At 37.5% G+C, this 27,120-nt stretch overlaps 2 protein-coding genes across 2 annotated transcripts in view; both read left to right on the top strand.

The window, feature by feature from the left end:
* Positions 1–4,550: 4,550 nt before the first annotated feature.
* LOC129778443 (uncharacterized) lies at positions 4,551–5,261 on the top strand. Its single transcript, XM_055785337.1, has 2 exons — positions 4,551–4,916; positions 4,974–5,261. The coding sequence occupies exons 1-2, from the start codon at positions 4,624–4,626 to the stop codon at positions 5,170–5,172; spliced, it is 492 nt and encodes a 163-aa protein (XP_055641312.1). The 5' UTR covers positions 4,551–4,623; the 3' UTR covers positions 5,173–5,261.
* A 1,236-nt stretch (positions 5,262–6,497) lies between these two features.
* LOC129775465 (band 7 protein AGAP004871-like) overlaps positions 6,498–27,120 on the top strand; it is a 108,287-nt gene continuing 87,664 nt past the window's right edge. Inside the window, exon 1 of the mRNA XM_055780243.1 lies at positions 6,498–7,263. Coding sequence (XP_055636218.1) covers positions 6,936–7,263 — 328 coding nt within the window. The 5' untranslated portion in view covers positions 6,498–6,935. The remainder of the gene's footprint in view (positions 7,264–27,120) is intronic.

Here is a 27,120-nt window from a genome sequence, read left to right as displayed (position 1 = left end):
GGGAAAACGGTGACAGAGTGTAGTCAGATCACTGCTACCGCAACCCGGTACAACACAGTGTCGAACCATGGCTGTTGTTTGGGAAAAGATAGGATTACAAACACTCGAGTCGACTGGTGAGTAGCACAGTCACTATAAACAAAAACAAACGATCGGGGGGCTCGTCAATTCCTCAACGATGAGATGTAATGTCGAAAATTAGTAGAAGTTTACACAGTGACTTAAATCCGTAATCGTACTCCACCATGCAGATCTCTTTTCCCTTCTTTTGAAAGTCGAAAACAAGCTTTCGGAACATTCTATTTAGATAAAGTTATAGTGTCATATGAGAGTTAAAAAGTTTGCTATCGGTTTTCAGAATAATGGTTTTTATATCTTTGAAAATAGCGAATGTATGAAAATTGACTCAAACTCATATTCGTACGCTAGTTGAAATATGTACTCGATTTCGGAGGCGTTGGCCAATTTCCGAATTCCGTCATTAGTATGGTATCCCTTGTTCATTGCAACTATCTTTAGCTGCCTTTGGCCTTATTTACGAGTTTTTTTGGTGTATTCGAAAGGAATATTTATCAGTTTTTTCATCAAGTAGTTTTTTAAAATCGTTATTTTAAGAAATTTAATGTTTTCTAAATTTCCTACACAGATAACTTTCTCAGTTTTTTACTAGGATTGATGTCGGAAGATTGTGGAGGAATATCAATATCTTTTGAGTAATTGTAATGTAACCATGAGCGTACTTTATATGTCTTGAGCTCTGGGTCACTGTCTTGGCAAAACTGGTATCCTCGATTTCATCACATTTTGTTGACACTTTACTTCATATTTTCTTTCAGGGTATTCAAGTGAACAAACTGATCCAATACACCATCGATGAAAACCAAATTGTTCATACATGCACCCTCATACCATCCCTCTACCACCCTCATGTTTAAACGTTGCTTTCAGATTTTTTTACGTTTAATTCATCATTGGCTTCCTCCATACGAAACGATAACCATCGGAGCCAAAAATATCAAATTAGGACCCATCTACGGAAATAACACCATAACAGTAAGACATTGATGTGTTTCAAGCTGTTTGAAATAATCAAATTGGAGTTACTGATTTTTTTTTGCTGATATACTGTGTGTCCCTCTGTGCTCGTGCATTCAAGCTGCCATTCCTAGGCACATTACAAACTTTTTGGTCGCTCAATTTGGTTTTTATCGATAGTGTAATGGATCAGAATGTTTACTTGACCATCCTGAAGGGGAATATGGAGCAAAGTGTCAACAAAATGTGATGGAATCGAGGATTCCAGTTTTGGCATGACGATGGCCCAGAGCTAAAGACATATAAAGTTCGCACATGGTTACATTAAAATTACTCAAAAGTTATTGATATTCCTTCACAATCTTCTGACATCAATCCCAGTAAAAAAAAGTGAAAAAGTTATCTTTGTAGGAAATTTAGAAGCCATTAAATTTCTTAAAATAGCGATTTTAAAAACAACTTAATGAAAAACTGATAAATATTCCTTTCGAATACACCAAAAACCTCGTAGATAAGGCCAAAGACAGCTAAAGATAGTTGCAATGAACAAGGGATACCATACTAATGATGGAATTCGGAAATTGGCCAACGCCTCCGAAATCGAGTACATATTTCAACTAGCGTACGAATATGAGTTTGAGTCAATTTTCATACTTTAGCACATACATTCGTAATTTTCAGAGATATAATTATCATTATTTTGAAAACTGATAGCAAACCTTTTAACTCTCATATGACACTATAACTTTATCTAAATAGAATGTTCCGAAAGCTTGTTTTCGACTTTCGAAAGAAAGGAAAAGAGATCTGCATGGTGGAGTACGATTACGGATTTGAGTCACTGTATATAATGTAATTTCAAATGTTCGAGTATTGAAGAAGTCTATTAAGATTCTTATTTTAAAATGTTGACAATGGATATGTTTAAAATTTTCCTCAGTATCTCACAGAAGAAACGAAAATAGCTGTTTACGAAAACTAGAGCTTGAGCTTGGGTAGTACTACTACTACTACGTTTGGTATAAATAAAAGTAACAACCAAGTATTTACTTTCGAAAACGGAAGTTTACTTGATTTCGTATGAATAAGACAGCATTTATCAAGTATTTACTTCGTAATTATCAAGTGTGCTCATGAGCATACTTTACGTTTGAAAACATTTTGATTCGTTTTGATATCACATTCGATTTATGTTGAATGTTACTATCTAGCGCCTAAAGTTAAACAAGTTAAAATGTACTTTGAAGCGCCAAACATTCCGTTTCCACTAGTTTGTAGCATCGTTCCTGAATCTGCAAAAATCGGATTATCAAAACTTACAAACTACGCAGAGGAGGAGATGACGACAATTTTAAGCAGCTGTACAGGTTTAGTCGTAAAATGGTATTTTTGAAGTAGAAGTACGTCTTTCATTAAGGGTGCCAAATCAAAAAACAGGTCACGTTTTTATGAAATAAAGTTAACGTTAATAACTATTTTTGCTGCGAACAGATTTTGACGAATTGCATACCAATCGAATTGGAAATTCTCTTAGATTTGTTTGATAAGCTATACATTATAATCTCAGTCTGTAAATGATTTAAAATAATGAAAACTGGAAGCATTCCCATTTTCCCATATATTTGTTCTGACGATTTGTGTGTTAACTCTACCATCAATAACGAGTAACTAATACATTCTTTTCTAACCGTTTTCAACTTATTTGGTATTTGATTCACAGTCCCTATCCAGCAGGCCAAGCGAGCGGACTTTATTCATTCCTAATGCTGATATCACACACATAGAAACACAAACGGCTCGACACAATAACGAAAGGGACGCAAACATGTTGTATCACATTCACTACACAAGCCTGTTTCGAAGAAGAAGAAGCCCGCTGTATCGAAGTGAGGTACATAATAAAACAGAATACACGTAAAATAATTTGCTCACATCTCGTTTGGTGGACTTTGGAGCAACGTCGTTTCCGGTGAGAGTCGAGTGGGAATGGATTGTATGTTAAAGAACAAGTATATAGAGTATGGAGAAGTTCTTTCCACAAGGGCCCTTCTCAGGGCTACAGGCGAACGAGCTGAAGAAGTTCAATACCCACTATGGAATGGAATGGGATGGAATGAAACCATAGTTGCGAGCGATTTATTCCTAATGCTGAGAATATACACAAGAATATACACAAGATACAAGAATGGGATAAATGAAAGATATTGCAATTTCTTTCACATTCACTGACATTTACGTGATACACAAATCAAATGCAGCGTTCGTTGTACGGGTAATGAGCCCGAGTTTCTGCAATTTAACATTAAATAACTAAAAAGTTATTTAAAAAAATCTATGCATTCTAAAATAATATCCTAAGTAATAAACAAGCGGATTGAATGATATAATTGCATAGTTCTACATCGAAATGCAGTTGTGTCCTAGACACAACCCCGTACAATTTTTTTAGCAAGACTGGAACATTTCTACACAACTATGGAGCAGCTCAGAACCACAAACGTGATGATGTTTGTTTATTTTACGCACTGAAAAGCAAGATTCGGTCGTGATTATTCATTTTATTTCTATTTAGATTCATTCCAATTATTAAATGTCGTCAGTATATGGTAAGAAAGTTAGAGCTTTGTGTATTAACGATGGTCTCCACACGTGATTGGACCAAAGCCATAGATAATATTCGAAAATTTTAAGTTTGATGATGCATACAGATTATGAATACTGTGGATAATGACGATGAAATCGATATCATATCAAGTTGGATGATATCATTGATTATGTAGGGGCCGATATTTAGCTCAACACATGCTACTCATCGTTTATCTAGTTTAAAAAAAATAAAGTTACAACTCTTATACCAAGTCATTCTTCATAAAATGCATACCACATTGTAAAATGATGATTTTCTAACCTTTTCTATGTGGATATTCGTAACCGGAAATTTTAAAGAAAAATGCAGTTTTTTTTTACCAATTTCAAGCAAATTTTAAACTAAAAATACGAAACATCATCATTTTATTCAATGCGCCATCTGTTTGTAAATCTAACGTAAATTCGTCAATTGAGCTTCATTTCTTAGTTTAAGGGCGCCAAAGATAATAATTGATTTTCTGGCGGAATGTACACGTTTTTGAAATTAAAATTATGAATGAAAACTAACATCTCTATATAAAATTAGTATACTATTTATATTAAAAACACTTTTCTTCGCAGGTGGTGAAACGTTTTAGTGGAAAACAAAATTTATAGACAAATAGTTAAATAAGAGTCAGGAACACGTGTTTCAAGTAACTAAATAACATAATGTGAAAATTTTTATTCAAATTTTAACATTTTCAAACAGGCTTCGTGTCATCTAACCTGATTTAAATTTCACTATCGGGTTTGGGACCCGAATTGTTACCCTTGATTGAAAGTCGTCACCAGATGTCGATACGGTACCACTGTCATCGCAAATAATAACTTGCATGCAACTTCAAAATCATGAAAGGTTAGAAAATGAAAGGTTAGAAAACGGACATTACATGACAGTAGAAACAAAGCATAAAAGCACCAAAAGCACAAACCTTTTGTCGTCCTCGTACATTGCGAATGTGTTTGTGTGCTCAATATTGTTTGCAAACAAACCATTGGAGTGCTTTTCCGACTTTTCCGGTAAACTACTACAGCTCGCATATCATGAGTTCCGAGGAGGATAACTGGTCTATGCAATGTTGTGAATTGGATGACATGATACCTTCACCGGAGGAGTTGGAAGATGCCTTTGTTGCACTTGAGAATGGGACCTACTCGCTAGAGTTAAACTGGAAGTGCCCCGGTCGAAGACCACCGTCGCCGGTACCAACGAACGAACCAAAGGTGGTTGAAGTTGTGGAGAAGGAGACGTGAGTAAATTAGATTCAATGTTGAGAAATAAGTGAAATACCATTTCCCATTTGCAGACCAACTAAAAACAAGGAATTTGACTTTATGGATGATGTGTCGTTGCCGCAGATGCGAGTTAGGACGCAAAATAGTGGCCCAAAGGGATCAGCTAAGAAGAAAACCACGAATTTTGCTGGTGTGCTGGATCAAATGAAGAAACACGGTCGTTTGACCCCCCTCAAAGAAGGGAACTCTTCGAGTTCTTCCAATAGTTAATGTCAGCTAGCTAGTATTAAGGAATTTCATGTAAAAACGTATCAATTTACTAACGCGCGCAAATATAGATGTAATAACATTTTTCTTTGAACCTATATAAATTTTGAAATTTATGTGCGCGCCTCGAAAGAGTGCAAATGCGCTTATATCTGACTCATCCAATCTGGCAAACAGATTGCTCCGGCAGATTATTAGTATTATAACTGGCTTCAAAATGACCGATGTAGAAGCAAAGCCCCAAACAAAGCTCCTCACCCAGTCTTGCCACCCTTTCGGTGATCATTCACAGGAAAAGCAACAGCTGCGGCTAATCCACATCAAAACCAATGCGCCGAAAGCGTGGTGGTCAGATAATTTCTTAAGTTCGGACAAAGAATAAACTACTTCTGCCATTGGTTTACTTCTCCCAGAAAAGACGGGCGGCGACGAAAGGAAAACACACATGCTACAGTTTGATTGAAGAGCGTGATTTTTCTTCCCACCCGAGTCGTAAACATGTTGAACTGTTTGGACTGGATTAAGTCCGATCGGTGCGTGTGTTTGTGATGTTTTGTGCCGATTCATTCAGTATTCCGCCGAAAACCACTGGAATTCTGCAACGCTACTAAAGAAGTACTAATGTGCTAAGCGGGTGTGTGTTTATAATTTCGGCAGCATGCAGTGGCGCATAAGCATTTATTTATTAGTTGATTCATGAGGTGGAATTGATTGACTCACTGTGAGTTGTGGAGTTATGTGTTGTACTGGCAATAATAATCAGAAAAAATGATGGCATTCTCGTTGACGAATAAAATTATGGTTACGCGAATTCGTTTCTTTTGCATAACCCCAGAAATTCTATCGCCGAGACGACACTGGACGGAATATTTCGCAATTGAAGGCTCCGATTTTTTCCCAGGGTAAAAGCATAATGCATTTAATCATTTTCTGGTCATGCATACAATAATCCCGAAATAAACATATTTTCCGTGGGTAAAGTTTATTGCCCCCGGTAAAGTCCAGGGTTAGATCCGCCAGTAAACGGTTTATTTTTCTTGCTAACAAAATCTAGACGGAAACGCGTTTGCTTATTCAGCCCCGAGATGGGTCTATTTTCTCTGCTTCGATGCCGATCTTGTTTGCTAACATTTCGCCGCGAGTTCATTCTGAGCAGGAAAACTATTCACCAGCAAACGAGATTTTATTTCGCCAATGTTTATATTTGCCTTTCGCGCTAGCCAAACTACCACGGACGGCTCGCTGGATCTCGCGGCTCCGAGAAGCGGCCGCATGCGCATCGATATTAAATCTACGTTTAGTAGCCGGCGGACGCGTGCACAAATCAGTACTTCTCGCAAGGTGCTCTCGAAGGGGATCAATAGTAGTTAGTGCTAATTTCGCACGTGATGGATTTGCACCAACGGAAAGTTGAGTTTCATTTTGCAATTGAACTGATGTGTTGAGTAAGCCAGGATTCAATCTCACGGAACTGATCGGTTTTAAGGGCGATATTTGTTGTAATAGAGTTAGGGCAGTCATAGCGCTTCGGTTCGGCTCCGCGGTCCGGTACCTGTTTCTATCGATTTATATTTCAGACATAATCTATCCATCGGATCGTTTAGTGTGTGCTGTTTATCCTTCCCGCGCGGATATTCTTGTTTATTATAGAATTGTTGGTGGTTAAAAAATATTCAAACTCCCACTCGTGTGTTTTCAACGGTTGCGTACATTAGCGGAGTGAGGACGGTGTCAGTGCGTGTGGCAGGTCAATATACCCACTAGCGATGATTTCCCCCACCAATCAAACGGACGAGCTGATGACAGATGTCCAGCAATACCACCAGCATTTGGGTCCAATACCGGCGCCTGTGATACCACCGATACCGTTGCTTATGACTCAGGGCCAGCAGCACCAACCGTCGATGATACCTCAGCAGCAACATCATCTTCAGCATCATCATCAGCAACAGCAGCAGCAGCAGCAACAACAACAACAGCAGAATAAGCCACAATCATCGCCATCCCAATCTTCGCCATCACCCCCTGCTCAACTTGGTTTTACCATACAACCATTGGCCATCCCGATCTCGGATGCATTAAGAGTTAGAACGGGTGAGTAAATAAAAATGTATGATAAAAACTTGAATAATCTATAAATATTGGTCTTATATCAAATCGTAATTATCCTTTACAGAACTTTGTTCCAAATTTAATGTCATGTTCTAGTAATTGTAATAAGTCCTATATCGACAGACAAGTTACGATTTTAGGAAAACGCGTTGTGGTAAAACATTGGCGGTCAAATTGGAGGAATTGAACTACGAATTGGTTGCTTCTTGAAAATTTGAGTAAGGACTTAAAAACTGAACGATGAGATTTGTATTAGGTAAAATAGGTGCTTAACAATTCTCATATCATGTGTTCAAATGAATATGAAGAAGATCACTCAAGTTTCCTCAACCGTTTTTGAACGAAACGTAGATAGTACACCGAGTGAACGAGACACTAACTCTCTATAAAACCTCTGTGTTGATCGGCGAAATTTTTTTTCAATTGATTTTCGATAGCTCTTACGTCGTGTTTTTTTCCACCAGGAGAGTTTTGAATGAATGTTGTTTTGAATGAAGCTAATCAAGTTACTATTAAGAAAAATGTGTCGAAAGCATTCCAATGCACAATGGTCCAGGAGATGCATTTAAGTGGAAATTAGCATTTGGAGCTTGATAGTTATTCTCTAGACAAAAACTGTCTTATGGCGGGTTTACATTAGGGAGATCTATAGCTATAGATGGATTTATTCACGTGAAAATAGGTGTAAACGGGTGAGAATAAATATGATACACTTATTCGAGGTATATATAACTTGAATAAATGCAGCATATTAAACGCTTGTGAATTTCTCACTAGTGATAAATCACTAAAGTTGGATGCAGTTCTACTTTAGGTGAATAAATTCACCGAAAATATGAATATATTCATTATAGAAGTTCACGCTAGTGTAAACGGTTGATGCGATTTCTATAAATCTCATCATATTTCTTCACATGAATATATCACTAGTCTAAACCCACCCTTAGACAAAGTTGTTACTCATGATAGAGCGCTCGTTTTCATGTTGTCAAAAATAGGGTGACCAAAATTGTCGATGAAATAAAAAATCTAACTTTCTTATCTTTATAGATAGAGGTGAACATATTGCGATGATGTTGTAGCTCCAATTATTTGAGACATCTTTGTAGAAGAAAGTTTTTCTTTATCTCTTGAAATAACCGATATAGCATGAAATTTGAGAATATGTTTTGTTCTTTTAAAAAATTGTAATTCAAATAGCTAATGGTCACTGATTTATACGCATGTCGAATATACTCGTCAATACACAAAATTTTGCCACTTCTTAATGACGAGTATACTCGTCAATCATAGTTAACTGGTTAAAAATCGGTCAATTTCTTAACACTTTAGTAGTGCTTTTCTGTAGGAACTTCGGTTAATCAAGTTCTTTTGCGTAACCGAACTTCTTCAAATAAGTCAAAACTGTCACATAGTTGATTCTTAGTGCATTGAATAACTGCTTACATGCTTGCATGATGGTATTGCTCGATGAGTTGCAAAATTTCATATACTTTTTTCAGTGACTGACTGACGAAGTCGATCTTTGGCATCAAAATTACCAGAACCAATCCATCTAAAACTACGAATCAGTACCAGATTCTTTCCTCAGCCTGTAGAGGGCTTTGATTGATAATTGGAAAAATAAATAATTGAGAAACCCTATTGAAGGTCGCAAGCCCGGAAATGAGCAGCATTGGAATCAAAACTCGGTAAAATCGTGTGGGTAATCTCAACTTCAAGTTATCCGTGCCGAGGGATGAAGGGCCAAGGAGATTTAAAAGATCTCTGTCTCTAGAGGAACATGTTGGGGCCAGGTCACACTCTGCAGTATTTTGCCCTTATTGAGATATAGCAGGGCCCTGAAATAGAGGACCGTTATTTCTCTAACACGTGGGATGCAAATGAGTGAAACCGTGACACAAAACAAAAGAAGAACGGAAGGAGCGAAAACAGAACGTTAATCGTTTTAGTCGAAAAAATGAAGGTAAGTCAGATGCCTCTTCGGTTACTGCCAACACCTCAGGTAGTTTCAAGCCCGCTGACTCAGATGGGTTGAGTTGTCCCGAGTTATGTTGGAGAGAAGTGAGTTGATAACATGCTTTCCAGTCTGGTAATTTCCCATACAGAGGACTTCACTAGATAAGGAGAGGTATGCCATCGGTTTCTTCATGTTATGTGTATTTCGGAATCGTCATGACGTAATCCACTGGGAGTTATTGGATACGCGCGAGACAGTCGATCGACATCAATATAAGCGTTAGCTTAACGTAATGGCCAAGAAGTTAGGCAGATTCCATGACCCGTACCTTTGGTGCACATTAATGCGCTCCCGCACATAGAGCGGTCAGAAGTGGAGGCGCAGGAATTAGGGTTTGAATTGTTAGAGACTCCTCCGCACTCGCCCGACCTTGTGAAGGTTTTAGGTATTAGTACATTCTATAGGCATGTTCGATGAACCAATGCAGAGCCATCTGTAAGAAATGGTCAACATCGTTTGCAAGAAAATTTATGACCTTCAAGCAACAAAAACGACAAAACCAATCCAAGTAATCATGGAATTGAAATTTTCACTTCCGCCAACCAACATCTATAAAAGGCCTTTGAATCGTATGCATGGCGCATAGAGACGAATGAATTCCCAAAGTTTAAAGTCTCTTTAATGCAATATCATCATCATCATCATGCATGGCCCTCTTTTACCTTTTGCTGTTGACCGATGGAGACCAACTGCTAGAAGTGAACCTGAAAAATAATTTGTGAAATAGTTCATTGAAATACTAAATTGTGAATTGTTCAATAGAGAAATGTAGAAATAAAATGGAGAAATAAAATCAGTTCACTTACCTGTATCGCGTCATCGTTCCGGAAAGCGCTACTTGATAGGAAACCTTCCTTACTTACCCTCAAAGTTGCTGCCCAGTGATCCTGCTCTTCTTTGCTATCGACAGGCACTTGTATAGGTCTATGTACAATCGTAGAAGGAATAGGAAATTCATATCTAAACAGGAGGTAATGAACTTCTTTATGGAGTATTTCAGCAGCTTTTCTTTTCTAGGGGTATAGGCCAGCTCAAGACTAGATGGAGGTACGTTGTAGAAAATTGTGAGAAATTCGTGCCGTAGAAACAAAGGTGCAGGATGGCAGGAAAAAAACAAATAAAATAAGTAAAAAAAACTTTTTAAGTTAAACGGTTTAATTGTGATTAAACATAATAATGTATTAAAAGCTAAAGTACATTATTATGTTTAATCAAAACTAAACCGTTTAACTTAAAAAGTTTTTTTACTTATTTTATTTTCTAGTTTTTAGTACATTATCTATATTTTTAGTACATTATCAATATTTTTCTACATTAAAACCATTGTATTCTATAAGTCAAATAACTTCATTTGATACCGATATTGAGTGGATTGCAGAAAATACATAGTGTGTTCTCCAAGTCAAGTTCATTCGTTTTTTTTTGTCTGTATTCTAGTGATTTTCAACTCATTTGGCTGGTTCGTCACTTTTTACTTCCATTTTTGGAAGAATATCGGGAGTGAGAATTGAACTCGTGACCTATAGCGTGAGAGGCATGGATGTTACCACTACGCCAGATCGCCTCCTTCATTCGTTTGATACACATATCTTAATCAACCTTTTTTTTTGAGATGATATGGAATCAGCTATTTTTTAGCGGCGGCTAAATTGGATTTTTCAAGATAAGCAGTTTTAAAATGACAGCAGAGACAAATGTGTTTTATAAATTCGGTCAGTTCCTATTGGTCAAATTTCTATTAATGTGAGACAACCCTACAGACATACAAACAGTTCAAGCTAAATAAAACCATGTAATAAAGTAATTTGCTATTTTGTGATTGCAGCCATCTTGGATTTGGATTTTTCATGATCTACTGTGATCTACTATCCAAGCCCTTTCATTTGATACCCATATTAATCGGGTTTTGAGGAAATATGTAGTCCGCCATTTTGTAGTGATAGCCATCTTGGATGTACATTTTTCATAAACAACCGTATTCTACTTGTCAAGCCCTTTCATTTGATACCCATATTAATGAAGTTTTGAGAAAATATATGGTCCGCCATTTTGCAATGGCAGCCATCTTGGGTTTGTATTTTTCATAAATAACTGTGTTCTACTAGTGAGTCTCTTTCATCTGATACCCATATTAACGGGGTTTTGACAAAATATGTAGTCCGTCATTTTGTAGCGGCCGCCATCTTGGATTTTCAAGATCATGAAACACGCAGTTTTATAATGACTTCAGAGATAAAAGTGTGTTCCAAATTTCAGATCAATCGGTCAACAGAAAGGGGGTAAAATTTGTATTAATCTGGGTCAGCGCTACATACAAACATACAAACATACAAACATACAAACATACAAACATACAAACATACAAACATACAAACATACAAACATACAAACATACAAACATACAAACATACAAACATACAAACATACAAACATACAAACATACAAACATACAAACATACAAACATACAAACATACAAACATACAAACATACAAACATACAAACATACAAACATACAAACATACAAACATACAAACATACAAACATACAAACATACAAACATACAAACATACAAACATACAAACATACAAACATACAAACATACAAACATACAAACATACAAACATACAAACATACAAACATACAAACATACAAACATACAAACATACAAACATACAAACATACAATCATACAAACATACAAACATACAAACATACAAACATACAAACATACAAACATACAAACATACAAACATACAAACATACAAACATACAAACATACAAACATACAAACATACAAACATACAAACATACAAACATACAAACATACAAACATACAAACATACAAACATACAAACATACAAACATACAAACATACAAACATACAAACATACAAACATACAAACATACAAACATACAAACATACAAACATACAAACATACAAACATACAAACATACAAACATACAAACATACAAACATACAAACATACAAACATACCAACATACAAACATACAAACATACAAACATACAAACATACAAACATACAAACATACAAACAGATTACAGGGCAAGCTAAATAAAACCGTTTAATAATAAAAAGCCTTAGTCCTTAGTTAAGAAATGAGCAGCTCGACTAATTGACTTAAAATTTACATTGTTGGCGTCGTACCAGTCCAACACGTTTCGAGCGTAGTTACAGAGTGCAAGATCAAGCCAAAACAAAGTTGAACCTCGTGCTGCTTCAGAAATGGCAAGATACGCTCCTGAAGGCACTTTTCCTTGTATATGGCATCTTCCAAAAGAGATGTCGGGATCGATAACTTCTCCACATCTGCAAATCGCTTGCCAGATGTTCTCGTAAATTTCGTTATTGATCACGATGTGACACGATTTTATGAGAAACCGGGTTTGTAAGCACTGGTTTTTGCGGTGGTTTTTTGGTTCTAATTTCGGTTTGGGTGCTTCTGCACTTTGTAAGGGTCTCCGCACACTGCAGACTTTTTTGCAGCCGATAGTGTGGTTGGGTTGGGTTGCTAGTGCGCACATCGAGCCAATCAAACAGTCGGGTTAGTCAAGAATGCGTACACCAGTCAACTGTCGACCGACTATTCTCGAACGACTCTGTATTTAATTTGTTTGACAACGGAGAAGAGAACGGTGAAGCAAAATCAAAAAGAGATCCAAAGAGCATTGGGTGCCTCACATTCTCACTGAATCGCACGACACGTGTGCAAAAATTGAGAGCGAACTGAAATATCGGCCGATAAACAATCGTCGTGTGTGCGTAGGTCGGAGCTAGCCAGTACTGATTAAACGGCCGATAGTTGGCCGACAAAACAGTTTGAATGCAATCGGGAAGCCCATCAAACTTTTTTATCGGCCGATACTGAATCAGTGTAGTGTGCGCATATGCATATCACTCCGTACTGATTAAAGTGCGATTCACATACAACATCCACGTCACGTTCACGTTTCGTCCCGTCACGTTGCGTCAATTATTCTTCCAAGCAGTTCTTATGCAAACATTCACATACACCGGCAACAGCAACTTCGACTTGCCGTTGCTGGTATATGTGAATGCTTCAATAGGAATTTCATGGTAGAATAATTGACACAACGTGACGTGGATGTTGTATTTGAATCGCGCTTAAGTTGGCGACCAAACTATCGACCACAAAAGTCTGCAGTCTGCGGAGGCTCTAATAATGCAATTCAGAACGTTTTATAGTTTTTTGGACAAAATAGACTGACGCGCTGCATTTTCTAGCGACATCCCGGATTGATATGTTCAGCTGGCGCCCGAATTCTGCCAGAATTTTCTTGACCACCACTCTTACGGCCAGGTCTCTAGATATTCGTTGTCGAGTCATCCCTTCCATCGACTCCATTGTTTGAACTCGATAATGATCTCTTCTGTGCTGCTCATGGATGTTTTCAGAATATCTCTGAAATGCTTGAGGAGATCATTACTAAGCTTATTCAATTTCGCTTGCGATGCCGGAAGTGATTATAAATTGGAATTTGAAAAGGGTGCCAAATCAGAAAACAGGTCACGTGTTTATGGAATAAAGTTAACGTTAAAAACTATTTTTGCCGCGAACGGATTTTGGCGATTTACATACTAAACGAATCGGAAATTCCCTAAGATTTGTTTAATATGCTATACATTAGAATCCCTTTATTTGTAAATGGTTAAAATTCATGAAAACTTCAAGCGTTTCTATTTTCCCATGCATTTGTTCAGTCCATTTGTGTGCTTTCCCGAACAGAGCTGTCAATAACGAGCAACTTATCGACGAGCAACGGAGGGGAAATCGTAGGATTTTAAGTCTCCATGAACAAAGGAAAAGTAGATGAATGAAGGGGAATACTTGCCTAGAATATAAACATTGAATTTCGCTGAGGCAAACTTTCATTCGGCATCGGACTGTTGAGCAATCCAGTTCACTTTGCTTTTGCTGCGCTTCGATCTAAGATTGGACCCCACCAGTGGTAATTCAACTTGGATATCGTCGTGTGGTTTTTCCAGTTCGTTTTTCGCGTTATTCGTATCGTGTGTTTTTTTCCGCGTCATAAATTGGACGCTTCACACAGTGTGTGATGAGCAAGAAGAAGAGGAAGGCTGGCTCGAGCCCTGCAAAAAAAACGAACGCATTGCCAGGGGCAATAAAATTTCGAGGCAAGCGTCATCAGATGATGCACGTGATGTTGGTGCAGTGAAAAGCGCTCGCACTGAACCGAGCCTTCGCATCGAACAATAGCGAAGTAGGCGACTTCGGCGCGTCGGTCGAAAATGTAAACGCCGTTACCCAGGCAGCAACAAGCTCCCCCCGCTGGTGGTGAAGGCGGTTGCTCATCAGCGAATTCGCATCGATCGGTGTTACAGCAGAGTACAAGCTGTGTGGCATAATTCAGTCTTTTTCCAAGCAGTGAACATTGTTTGTTTTCCGTCATCATAAGCGCTTCGATGGTGTTTTTGACATTGCATGAATGTATTAAGCTGACGTTATGGCGAAGCAGGCGTTAAGATTGTACCAAGCATCTTGAATGTCGTACTGGAATGTTACAAGTTATTTGGGTCCGCGTGCCAGTCGCAAAACTGCCTACAACTAGGATTGCATTTGCACTAGTCTTGATCATAATGAAGCAATGCTACTGTTTTCGAGGTTGTTGATATTAAAAAAAGAGTTTATTTCGCTTGTTTAATCACCAATAAAGTGAATGTCGTTCTGGAATTTTGTATATGATTTGGTTTTGCTTGCCAGTATCAAAACTTTCTCCACTAAGGATGACAGCTGCGCTTATCTTGAGCATGAGAAAGTAATGCAACTTTTTACGAGGCCAGTATTATTAACAGAAGCGTTTCTTCTAAGAATAATGAGAAACTATGTGATTCTACAATAAAAAAACCATTTCAGGAAAATTAAACTATTCTGAAAAACAGTTATTTCTAAAATTTCACAGCATTATTACATAATGTTCGAAGTTATAAACAAACCGCTTATATAAAATGGAGACGATCTGGCGTAGTGGTAACATCCATACCTCTCACGCAGAGATCTGAAGATCAATTCTCACTCCCGACATTCTTCCAAAAATGGAAGTAAAAGTGACGAACAAGCCGAAATATGTTGAAAATCACTACACCCATACCTCGCTATACGGCCGCTCTCTATACGGTATTTCGATAAAACGGCCCTCTTCATTTCAGTCACGTTTTCGATTTACGGCCTAAAATGTTTCGTTATAACGGCAAAAAAATTGAGGATTGGTTCAAAAATTACTTTTGTACAAAAGTGAAACAATATTTGAGAGACAATAACTTAAGCAACAAAAAAATAGATATGTATACATACACATAGTCCATGTAACCGGTTGTTTCATTTTTGTTTATAGATTATTGTTGGTTTTATTGTATGTATATTGTATGTTTTATGTTTATGTCCCATTTTTGATTTAAATGAAATAAATTTTAATGAATTGATTGATTGATTCAAATGAAATTAAAAGTAAAAAGATGAAATGCATTTTGAATGATAAACCATGTTAATTATTTAACAAATTTGGAACCAATCTGATTGAATTTGTATGAATTTGTATTATAATAATTGATTCATTATACGGCTTTTCGCTTTGCGGCCAAATTTCGTGTAACGTATCTAGGCCGTAAAGCGAGGTATGGGTGTATAATAGAAGAAAAACAAATATATAAAATAACAGAGTAGTTCTACGTCAACAATGCGGTCGTATCTTGGACACAACCTCCTATATTTTTTGTTCTGAAAAGCATTCCGAGCATATCTTGGATGTTCTTATTGTGTACACAAAATGACTGTTAAAAAAGGCAACTGTGGATCGCGGATTGAGCTGAACAATCTTTGGATAGATTCCTGAATAAAATTTCAATGAGAAGTCGACGACTTAATGTTGAACTTATAAAGTGAATAAATGAGTTTGATTTTTAAAATTCGGCAATTCAAAAGTGGTGACCTCGATCGTCTTCCAGATCGATCCCCTCCTGGTGCAGCGAAACGGTTTGAAGACGAGTAATTGCAGGAGTTGCAGGATGCAGACCCAACCCAAACACAACAAAATTTAGGAGAAACACTGAATGTGTGTCGAACATAAATTGGCTATCGTTTGAAGGCCGTGGGAAATATTCAGGAGCTCAGAAAATGGATGCAACACAAAATTGATCGAAAAGTAGATGGAGGATTACAAAATAATTTGTTAGATGCTTCCTAAACGGCACCAAAGAAGTCGGTTTTGGATCGGATTGTCACTGTTCAGTCCGTCAAACGCACTGAAGAGAGAAAGAGAGAAGGGAAAAACTTAAATCGTAAGTCCCCACCCCTTTGTCTGTTCGGGTGCAACCAGGGTTGCCAATAATATTTTTCAAAAAACTGGAAGATTGTTCTTAAAAAAACTGGATGAAAACTGGATCCTGTAAAATCGTTAAGAAGTTAGAAGTGATTTATCTAATATGATTTTTTTACCTATTCCAAAGCTTGGGAAATAGAATTCCCTTTGAAGCTTCGTGGAGTATCTATATGTAGTTCATAAACAACCATTAATCAACCATTCGAGCAGATCAAAATAACGTTTTCCACCACTCGAACATTGCTGTGAAATAATATTTGAGGATCTTTTCTTCTAGAACCGCTAGAAATTACGGTTTTATTTGGATAAAATATGAAACATCTCGTATTCATTGCCCGACAATGTAATCAATTTTGGTGCATGATGTTCACACGGTTTTTTGTAGACCATTTCATTAAACCTAACCTCAATTATTTTATTTTTCTTTTAACTCAATTTTGGCATTTCCGTAGTGTTTCTTGTGGTCCGAAGCCCCCTAGGTCCGAAGCCCCCTAGGAGGAGGTTTGTAATAGCTGTTATGCATCGCTATTACGTAAAGAGAGATAACTCTCCACCGTCGTGATTGTAGTTCGATACAGAGTACGCGCGACTGATAACGGAATATATCGCCGGAAATATTGGTTTCAGAAGAGTTCTCTTGGTTACCTTCTGAGGTATTCATAAGATAACTCTCCTCCTTCAAGTTTGGAGTAATGGAATAATGCAATACATCGCCGTAACAATTGGTTTTATAGTTCTTCCGGATATCTTTTTAAGCCTTCTCTACTCTCCGTCGTCGCGGATGGAGTTCTATAATGTGTGTAAGCTGTGAATAACATAAAATATCGCCGGGACGATTGACTTTAGAGGAGTTTTCTCGGTTACCTTCTCAGGTTTCCCTTACTACTTGGGTAGGCTCCACACCATATTGAATTCGTAAGTGCAGCGAATTCAGACTAATTGATTCAATTTGCCAAAAGTGGCCCAAATTATTCCGGAGAAATGTATGCAAATAGGAGCGCGGCTGAATTGGAAAGAATGTAAATCGAACCATCCAGACTAATCCAATTATTCCCGTTCCCGGTTTCTGTTTTAACTGCTATCTTCCCAAAATTGCTACATTGGCTTAACGGGCGGGTTGAAATAGACTAAAACAATCCAATTTTCTCGATAGTATTTAAATTTAGTCGCCGCTTTTATCCCAGGATGCTGTCGTCGAATGAATCAGCTTTGGCCGTTTGCTTCCCATTTTGGTGATGGTTTGCTGCCGGGGATAGGATCTGTAGTGTATGGCTGCAAGTGATTGTGCTATCTCCTGTTTCAAAACCGTCTTTTTGTTAGCTTACGATAACACACTGTTTAGTCTGTTGAGTATGGTCTATTTGGTTGGTAAGTAGACTGAAAGTACGGCACAATATTGATCAGTTAAACTTATGAATAAAGATATTCTCTGGAGTGCTTCCATGATGCAAAGCTGAACTTAAATGGGGCGAGAACATTGTTGAAGTAGTGCTGCAGCTATTGTCTACTCCCACCCAAACGCAAAAAAAACAGATGGGGTTGGGAGAAGAAGGGTGGCTCAATAAGTTCAATTTCTCCCGCTAATATCGACCGATGTGTATCGACACAAAATTGATGCCAGCACTCTCGGGATGAGGGAAGAATACGAGGGAATACGATATTGTCTTTGCTCTCATTACGTCGAGTACCATCTGCCGGGATGTGAGGGGTGGTCACAAATAAAAATTGTCAGATATAAGATTCACTTTTACTTTATGCCATTGTTATTGCTACTTTCTGATGTAAGCAGATGATTCTATATATCATTTGCCACCTTTTTTTCTCGTGCACTGTTTCGCTTTAAGTGCAAGGACGAAAGCAGAGCCAAGCACTTGCTATATTTCTTATTGTGTGGTTGTTTGGGCTTGCTGCTGGCGCAACGAAAACATTTTGCTTTCGGTGAGATGTGTGTTGTAATTACAGCCAAATTACTTCTTGTTGTGGAAGTTTCCCATAAGCCGAGTAATCCATGCAACATTGCTCTTAGTGTCCTTTGACAATCGTAATTGTGTTATATATCCCATAAACAGACTAATGAGTGTAATTTAAAATACATTAAGGTCTGCACGAGGCAATTGATTCTGTGTCCATATTGGTTGCAACCATTTATTTTCGGTTGGAAAGTTAACACATCACTTGGTAGAAAAGCTATAGCATGAATCTTGTCCTAAATTAATAAATCAGCGTTAAAATATTGTGTATCCATAAATCTGTTCAAATTTAACCAATGTATTGTTTCTAGGAATTGTATCCACCACAACTATGTTTACATCTACTCGCATGCTAAAACTCATCAATCTTTTCCGACCGCAGCTTGTCGGCGAACGAATTGAAATATGATCAAAACAAGTCCACTGCTCATCGGGACTGACGCCGCTGTGAAAAAGTGGAGTAAATCGATGCTGAAAAACCACTACATATTGACATGCATTCTACTGAATAAGTGGATTTCAAAGACATCGGAATAAGTTTTCATTTGAATTTGGGAGTGCCCAAAGCAGTCCGTAAGCCCTCGAACATAAAACTGATTGTGCGATTAAATCGTAATTCTGTTTAACGATCCCCGGAGTACACTCTTACACAGCATAAACACCCCCTGCGGACAAGCGAAATAGGATCAATTCAATCAGTCGAAAAAGAGCACCAGCAGCTCGTCCGGCTTTAATGTCCCGAAGCCCAGCAACCCTCTGGAAATACACTTTACCGCTCCTGTTTTGTCCCATTTCGCGGAGCGCTTGGCGTTAAAACTCTGCCCTCTTAAGTTATAAGTACTTTTGGCAAAGGTCCGCATCCTAATCTGCTTATGTCGGAGCGCAATCTTTTGAAAGTGTCGCCTTTCTGGGCTTTGGGCCTTTTCTACTTCTCCAGTGGAAGCAGTACCAGCAGCAGCACCACGATAGCACCAACAAGGATGATATCTCGACTCGAGAGTCTCCTGCTCGGCTGCTGTCAGCGTATTTTGTATTTTATAGCTCTTTCAACAGCCCAAGATATAACACACATCCAGAGGGCGAAATGTCCCGAAGACGAGAGGACGATGGGGATCTACGTTCATTTCGTACGTTTAAACTGTTCCGCGCAAATTTCCGGTCTGCGCTAGATTTCCGACCGTAACAATTATGGGCCAGCAGTCTGGTATTATGTCTAGTTTGGAAAAAGTGGAACAGGCTGAGGGTCGCTCCGAAGGCGCTGTGGCGAACCGTTCGGAAGAGCTGCTGACAAATCTTGAAAGTCCGTGCCGAAAGATAAGCTCTGAGCATTATCCCTCGACCGCTGCACGCCATAAATATGTGTGTACGTCCTTCCGATAAGTGAGATGTCGAAGTTGGCCGAAGGAGTGTTTCTTTTTTGGTAGCTCTTTTCAGTGTTCGGATCGGTATAGTGGGGTGGTTCCGGGTGAAATATTCGAGATTGCAATCGTTAGCAAGGCAATAAAAATAAGTCGGTCTGGAAGATCGAAAAAATCGATTTACTCGACCAATTTTGCTGAAAATTTTTATCAGCATGTAAAAATGGATTATCTAAAGCGTTACATAGCCGTTTTTTGATATCTCATTTTTTGGATTGTTTATGAGCTTCTAAACAACAACTAGCCGCCATATTGGCAATTTTTCGAATTCTTAAGACCCCTATGTAACGCTTTAGGTATTGTCCTAAAGTTTCACAATATTAATTGGAATTTGTTCTGCGACACTTCGTTGCTTCAGAACCGATACCACCAGAAAGGTACCGATTCTTAGACAGAATCTTCGCTTCCAGCTGTCAACAGCGTAATAATAATTATTCGAACACTCAAAAAATGGAAAATACATCTTCAAATATATCTTAAACAATAATCAAAATACCCGAATACTTCACTTTATTTTTTGTAGTGAGTCAAAATGTTGTCATGTCACGCTGACATGGATCGTATAATTCCGTGACGTGACAACAATCTCTTGAGATAGTTGATACTCCTCTATTTGTGGACCGATCTCAACCAAAGGGCCTGGCCGGGTAAGGGAGTAAAAAGTGCCCCCAAACAAAATCAAAACCAAAAATTAAAATTAAATGAGAAATTTTTGCGGTTTATTTGAACCCCTATGTGGTTTGACGTAGGATCTATAGTGAAAAACGTACTTTTTCGTTTATTTCACGCCATCCTCTAAAGCTTCGAGAAAAAATTTTGAAAAAAATACTGAATGTGCATCTTACTACGGTGTGTCAAGAAAAAAATTATCAAAAAAAAATTTTATCAAAAATTGAAGTACTAAAAAAATATATTGGAATTTTGAAAAAAAAATCAGTACTACTCTAATTCATATTTGAATGTGTTCCTACGGCTTTTCTAGATATGTGTGATTTTTTCAGATTTTTTTCAGTGTTGCGCGGTACAAAATTTTTTTTTTATATTTCCAAAGGGTCTGGGTAAAGGAGTAAAAAGTGCCCTTGAACCAAATCACCAGCTGTATGGAAAATATTGTATAGAGTACTAAATACAACATTTTGGCAGTAGTACCAAATATTTCAATCCTTATATGGTACACCATAGGATCTATGGTGAAGAATGCACCTTCTCGTTTTTTTCACGTCATTCTCAATAGCTTTGAGGCAAAAATATGGAAAAAAATACTGAATGTACATCTTACTAAGGTGTATCGATAAATATCTTCAAACTATTTTTTCATCAAAAAATCAATTATAAAAAATTTAAATTAATTTTTATTTTTATTTTAAATTAAATTAATTTTTTTTTATTCTGAGATTCAGTACTACTCTAGTTTGTATTCAAATTTTTTCCTACGTCTATTTTAGGTATATGTGATTTTTTTCAGAATTTTTATTGTTTATCGCGATACAAAAAAATATATATATATATAAATAAATATATAAAATATATATATACAGGCATTTCGAAATTTTGAAAGAAATATTACTTTTTCTCTAACTTTTATTCAAATGCATTCGCATGTGTTGATTTTTCACATGTAGCGTAATTTTTTCTTGAAGTTTTAAGAGGATTGTGCGAAAAAAAATATTTTTTTGGCCTTTGGGCATTTTTAGATTATTTTGAATTTAGAGACCCAGTACTGCTCTGATATTTATTAAAATTTTGTTTTTATATGTCTAAGTTTTGTCGGTATATTTAGAGCATTGCACTGTACAAAGATTTTTTTCTCATATCTTTAAATGAATGAGATTATCTTTACATCGGATTTAGATAGTTTACCAAAGTCATAAGAGTCAGCAGTACGATAGAGCTCTGTGAAAAAAAAAGAAAAACACTTAAAAACGTCCAAATTATTATTATTGTTTTATTTTAATCTTACAATTGAAAACCACGAATACAATAAAATGATCGAATTCAAGAAAATAAAAATAATGCAGACGATGAAGAAAATTATATTTGTGTCTCGCAATGCTCTTCAACATTCAGGAAAAAATTGCACCACATGTAAAAAAGACACATACGAACCCATTTAAATAAAAATTAGAACAGAGGAGGGTCTCAAAGTCATTTTTTTTTCAAAATTTCGATATGCCAGAAAATATATTAATTTTTTTGTACCGCATATTTATTTTTTTCATAATTACATTTTTTGATGAAAAAATAGTTTGAAGATATTTATCGATACACCTTAGTAAGATGTACTTTCAGTATTTTTTCCATATTTATGTCTCAAATCTATTGAGAATGACGTAAAAAAACCAAAAGGTGCATTTTTCACCATAGATCTTATGGTGTGCCATATAAGGAATCAAATATATGGAAAACTTTCATGCAATCACCGTCCTGAATGCCGCCTACAAAGTGCTTTCCCAAATCATCTTCCGTCGTCTATCGGCACTGACAAACAGATTCGTGGGAGGTTATTCATCGAAGGTCGGTCTACTACTGACCAAATCTTCACCTTGCGGCAGATTCTCCAGAAATGCCGTGAGTACAGAGTCCCCACGCACCATCTATTCATCGACTTTAAAGCCGCATACGATTCAATAACACGAAAAGAGCTATGGAGAATCATGGACGAAAACGGCTTTCCCGTGAAACTGACAAGACTGATTAAGGCTACGATGGATGGAATACAGTGCTGTGTGCGAATTTCGGGTGGATTATCTGATCCATTCGAGTCCCGCAGAGGGCTTCGACAAGGTGATGGTCTCTCTTGCCTACTGTTCAATATTGCGCTAGAGGGTGTTATGAGACGAGCGTCTAAAACCAAATACATGCTGGCTTTCGGATCCAAGCACGACAGGACCCGATTAGGTAGTAGTGTAATGATCGACGGCGATGAGTTCGAGGTAGTGGGCCAATTTGTCTACCTTGGCTCAATGGTAGCGTCTGACAATGATACCAGCCGCGAGATCCGGAGACGCATCATCAATGGGAGTCGTACCTACTACAGTCTCCACAAACACCTAAGGTCTAACAGACTTAGCAGTCGTGCGAAATGTTCCCTGTACAAAACGCTCATAAGACCGGTTGTCCTCTACGGGCACGAGACGTGGACAATACTCGAAGAGGACCTGCGAGCACTCGGAGTCTTTGAACGGCGTGTGTTAAGAACCATCTTCGGCGGTGTACAGGAGGACGGCGTATGGAGACGAAGGATGAATCACGAGCTCACGCGACTCACCGGCGAACCCAGTATCCAGAAAGTGATCAAAGCTGGAAGGATACGCTGGGCAGGACATGTTGCAAGAATGTCGGGCAACTATCCTGCAAAAATGGTGTTCATCGGGAATCCGGCTGGTACGAGACGACGAGGAGCACAACGAGCAAGGTGGTTAGACCAAGTGGAGCATGACATGGTGAGCACGGGGTGCCCGCGGAATTGGAGGGAGATAGCCACGAACCGAGTTAATTGGAGAAAAATTGTGTTGTAAAGTGTTGTTGTTGTAAAGTTGTTAAGCCATAATAAATTTAAAAAATATATGGTACTACTGCCAAAATGTTTTATTTAGTACTCTATACCATATTTTCCATACAGCTGGTGATTTGGTTTGAGGGCACTTGTTACTCCCTTACCCAGCCAGACCCTTTGGAAACATAAAAAAAAAAATTTTTTTGTACCGCGCAACACTGAAAAAAATATGAAAGAAAAAAATCACACATATCTAGAAAAGCCGTAGGAACACATTCAAATATGAATTAAAGTAGTACTAAATCTCTAAATCCCAAAAAAAAATTTTTTTCAAAATTTCAATATTTTTTTTGTACTTCAATTATTGATAAAAATTTGTTTTGATAATTTTTCTTGATACACTGTACTAAGATGCACATCCAGTATTTTTTTCAAATTTTTATCTCGAAGCTTTTGAGGATGGCCTGAAATAAACGAAAAAGTACGTTTTTCACTATAGATCCTACGTCAAACCACATAGGGGTTCGAATAAACAAACCCTATAGTGGTTTGTTGATCTTCAATGTTTGCTGAGAGAAATCGAGTTTAAAATTTTTGATCTTAAGTTCATCTGATAAATTGAAAACATACTCTAATTTTGTGACGTGACAACCCTTCAAAATACCTGTTTTCAAATGCTTGTTTCCTATAAATTACTGAATGCAACATAGGTCTACCCCTGCTCGTCAAACAAGTATTTAATTATTCATTCAATGGTTTATATACATTGAAGTCTGGTTAAGTAAGTAAAGAGATATCTCAAGAAACATTAAAATAGCGAAAACTTAAAATATATTAGGCTGTCAAAAAAGTCCTGCGGTATTTCCGCGAGGTGTCGTTGTAAGCGCGTAGTTCTAGTTGTATTCATTGTATCGAGTCATAGCTTGTTGGAAAGGTATTTTTGCGCTATAATATAATATAGTCCTTGACAGTGTTTTGTTTGGTTAAGTCGTTCGTGAGTTATAGTGTCGCAAATATGGAGCAAAATAAAGAGAAAATCCGACATATTTTACAGTACTACTATGACAAAGGCAAAAATGCATCTCAGGCTGCCAATAAAATTTGTGCAGTTTATGGACCCGATACAGTTTCCATTTCCACCGCACAACGATGGTTTCAACGTTTTCGTTCTGGTGTAGAGGTTGTCAAACATGCGCCACGCTCCGGAAGGCCTGTCGTCGAAAATTGCGACAAAATCGCTGAATTAGCCGAGAAAGACCGGCATAGTAGCAGCTGTAGCATCGGCCAAGAGCTGGGGATAAGTCATCAAACCGTTATTAACCATTTGAAGAGGCTTGGATTCACGAAGAAGCTCGAGAACATCTTTGACCGTATCGACGCATGTGAATCGCTGCTGAATCGCAACAAAATCGACCCGTTTCTGAAGCGGATGGTGACTGGCGATGAAAAGTGGGTCACTTACGACAACGTGGTCGAAGCCCGCTGAAGCGGCTCAGACGGTGGCCAAGCCCTCATTAACGGCCAGGAAGGTTCTGCTGTGTGTTTGGTGGGATTGTCAAGGAATAATCTATTATGAGCTGCTTCCCTATGGCCAAACGCTCAATTCGGACCTGTACTGCCAACAACTGGACCGCTTGAAGGTAGCACTCATGAAGAAGAGGCCATCTTTGATAAACAGAGGCCGCATTGTCTTCCATCAGGACAACGCCAGGCCACACACTTCTTTGGTGACGCGCCAGAAGCTCCGGGAGCTCGGATGGGAGGTTCTTTTGCATCCGCCGTATAGTCCGGACCTTGCACCAAGTGACTACCACCTGTTTTTGTCCATGGCGAATGAGCTAGGTAGTCAGAAGTTAGCCACAAAAGAGGCCTGTGAAAATTGGCTATCCGAGTTTTTTGCCAATAAGGAAGCGAGCTTCTATAACAGGGGTATTATGAAGTTGGCATCTCGTTGGGAACAAGTCATCGAACAAAACGGCGCATATTTGACTTAAAACAGATGATTGTATGAACAAATGAAAATTCAAAAAAAATACCGCAGGACTTTTTTGACAGCCTAATATTAAACATAAATATGTAGTTTTTTAAACACGCTCTTCTCAACGGTTTGAGCAAAAAATTAAATTTGTTTCGAACAATTCATATTATAACTACACTCTGTCCAGCCTAAGACCACCCTGAATATATTTCGTTGTAAGACAAATAATTAGAATTTCAACAGTGACAGTAATAGTAAATCTCGACGTGTAATGAAATATTAAGACATTTGGCATCAACAAATTTTTTTTGAAGCCCCCGATTTTCGGTGATTTTTCAGTTTTCAAAAAAAACTCAAATTTTAACATCTGCAACACTAAAAATGAAGTTCTAATGAGCTAATATTTTGCATAGGGAATATTATCGTGCAAATTCACAATTCGCAGCAAGTTCCTAATGAAAAATCGAGATGACTGTTTTTATTAGCACCCAAAACCATACGTTTCGTCTCGTATTCCGAAAAAAAAGTCCCGGAGTGTTGATTTTGGACAATTTTTTTTTCGAGATGACACTAGATCACGACGTTTCATGCAATTTTAAGACATTCAGCATAAAATTTGTTTTTCCGAAAACCCCGATTTCCTTTACTCCCCCCTTGGGTGATTTTTCAATTTTCAAAAAACTCAAACTTCGTCCGCTTTGCGCCACTGATATTTGGCATAGGGTGTTTTTTCGAGGTGGTGAACATTTTTTATGAGCTAACTTTTTGAAATTAGAGATGACCATTTTCATTGGCACCCTAATATAGACATTGATGTCTGGTTAAGTAAGTGCAGAGATATCTCAAGAAACATTAAAATAGTGAAAACTTAATATATTTTAAATATAATTGAGTAGTTAAACATGCCTCTCTTGAAGGAAATTAAGTTCGTTTCGAAAAATTCATACTATAACTAGTGTTTATTCAGACAACGTTATAATTTTGGTTTTTTGGTGCACTATGTGACTCATGGAATGAGTCACATGTTTCGAGTATGTTTCAAGGTGTGACTGTATTGTATTTGATTGAAGATTTTTTTGTTTTGTACTGTACTGTGTTTGTTGAAAGAAAGAGGAATTGTTTTGTAATTTGATTCAAGCCGTGACACGGAAGTACGAACCAACATCTCAATAGTGAAGTTGACTACCGTGAAGCTGGTGAAGATGTAGGAGGGATTAAAACTACTGAACTATTTGAACTATGTTTGAGTCGACATGTGAGAGCTCGCATTATCATGGTGAAGAACGGTTCGTAATCTTGAGTTGTTTTCCCTTATTTGGCTTGTAACAGGTGTACATTTGTATATTGTAGTATTTAGCATTTCTTGTTTTTCTGGTTATTTATTATTATGTATTTTGTTTTTGTATTGTACATAAATACTTACTTTTAAGTTAATTTATTTATTTATTTATTTATTTATTTATTTATTCATTTATTTATTTATTTATTTATTCGTTGGTGGAATTATTATGTTAATATTAAAATATTTTAATATTTAAAATATTTAAATTACACTTGCCAAACTTCTGCTGGAACATAA

Source organism: Toxorhynchites rutilus, chromosome 3 (genome assembly GCF_029784135.1).
Source record: "Toxorhynchites rutilus septentrionalis strain SRP chromosome 3, ASM2978413v1, whole genome shotgun sequence".
NCBI classification, from domain to species: domain Eukaryota; kingdom Metazoa; phylum Arthropoda; class Insecta; order Diptera; family Culicidae; genus Toxorhynchites; species Toxorhynchites rutilus.
This window is presented reverse-complemented; position numbering and strand designations above follow the sequence as displayed.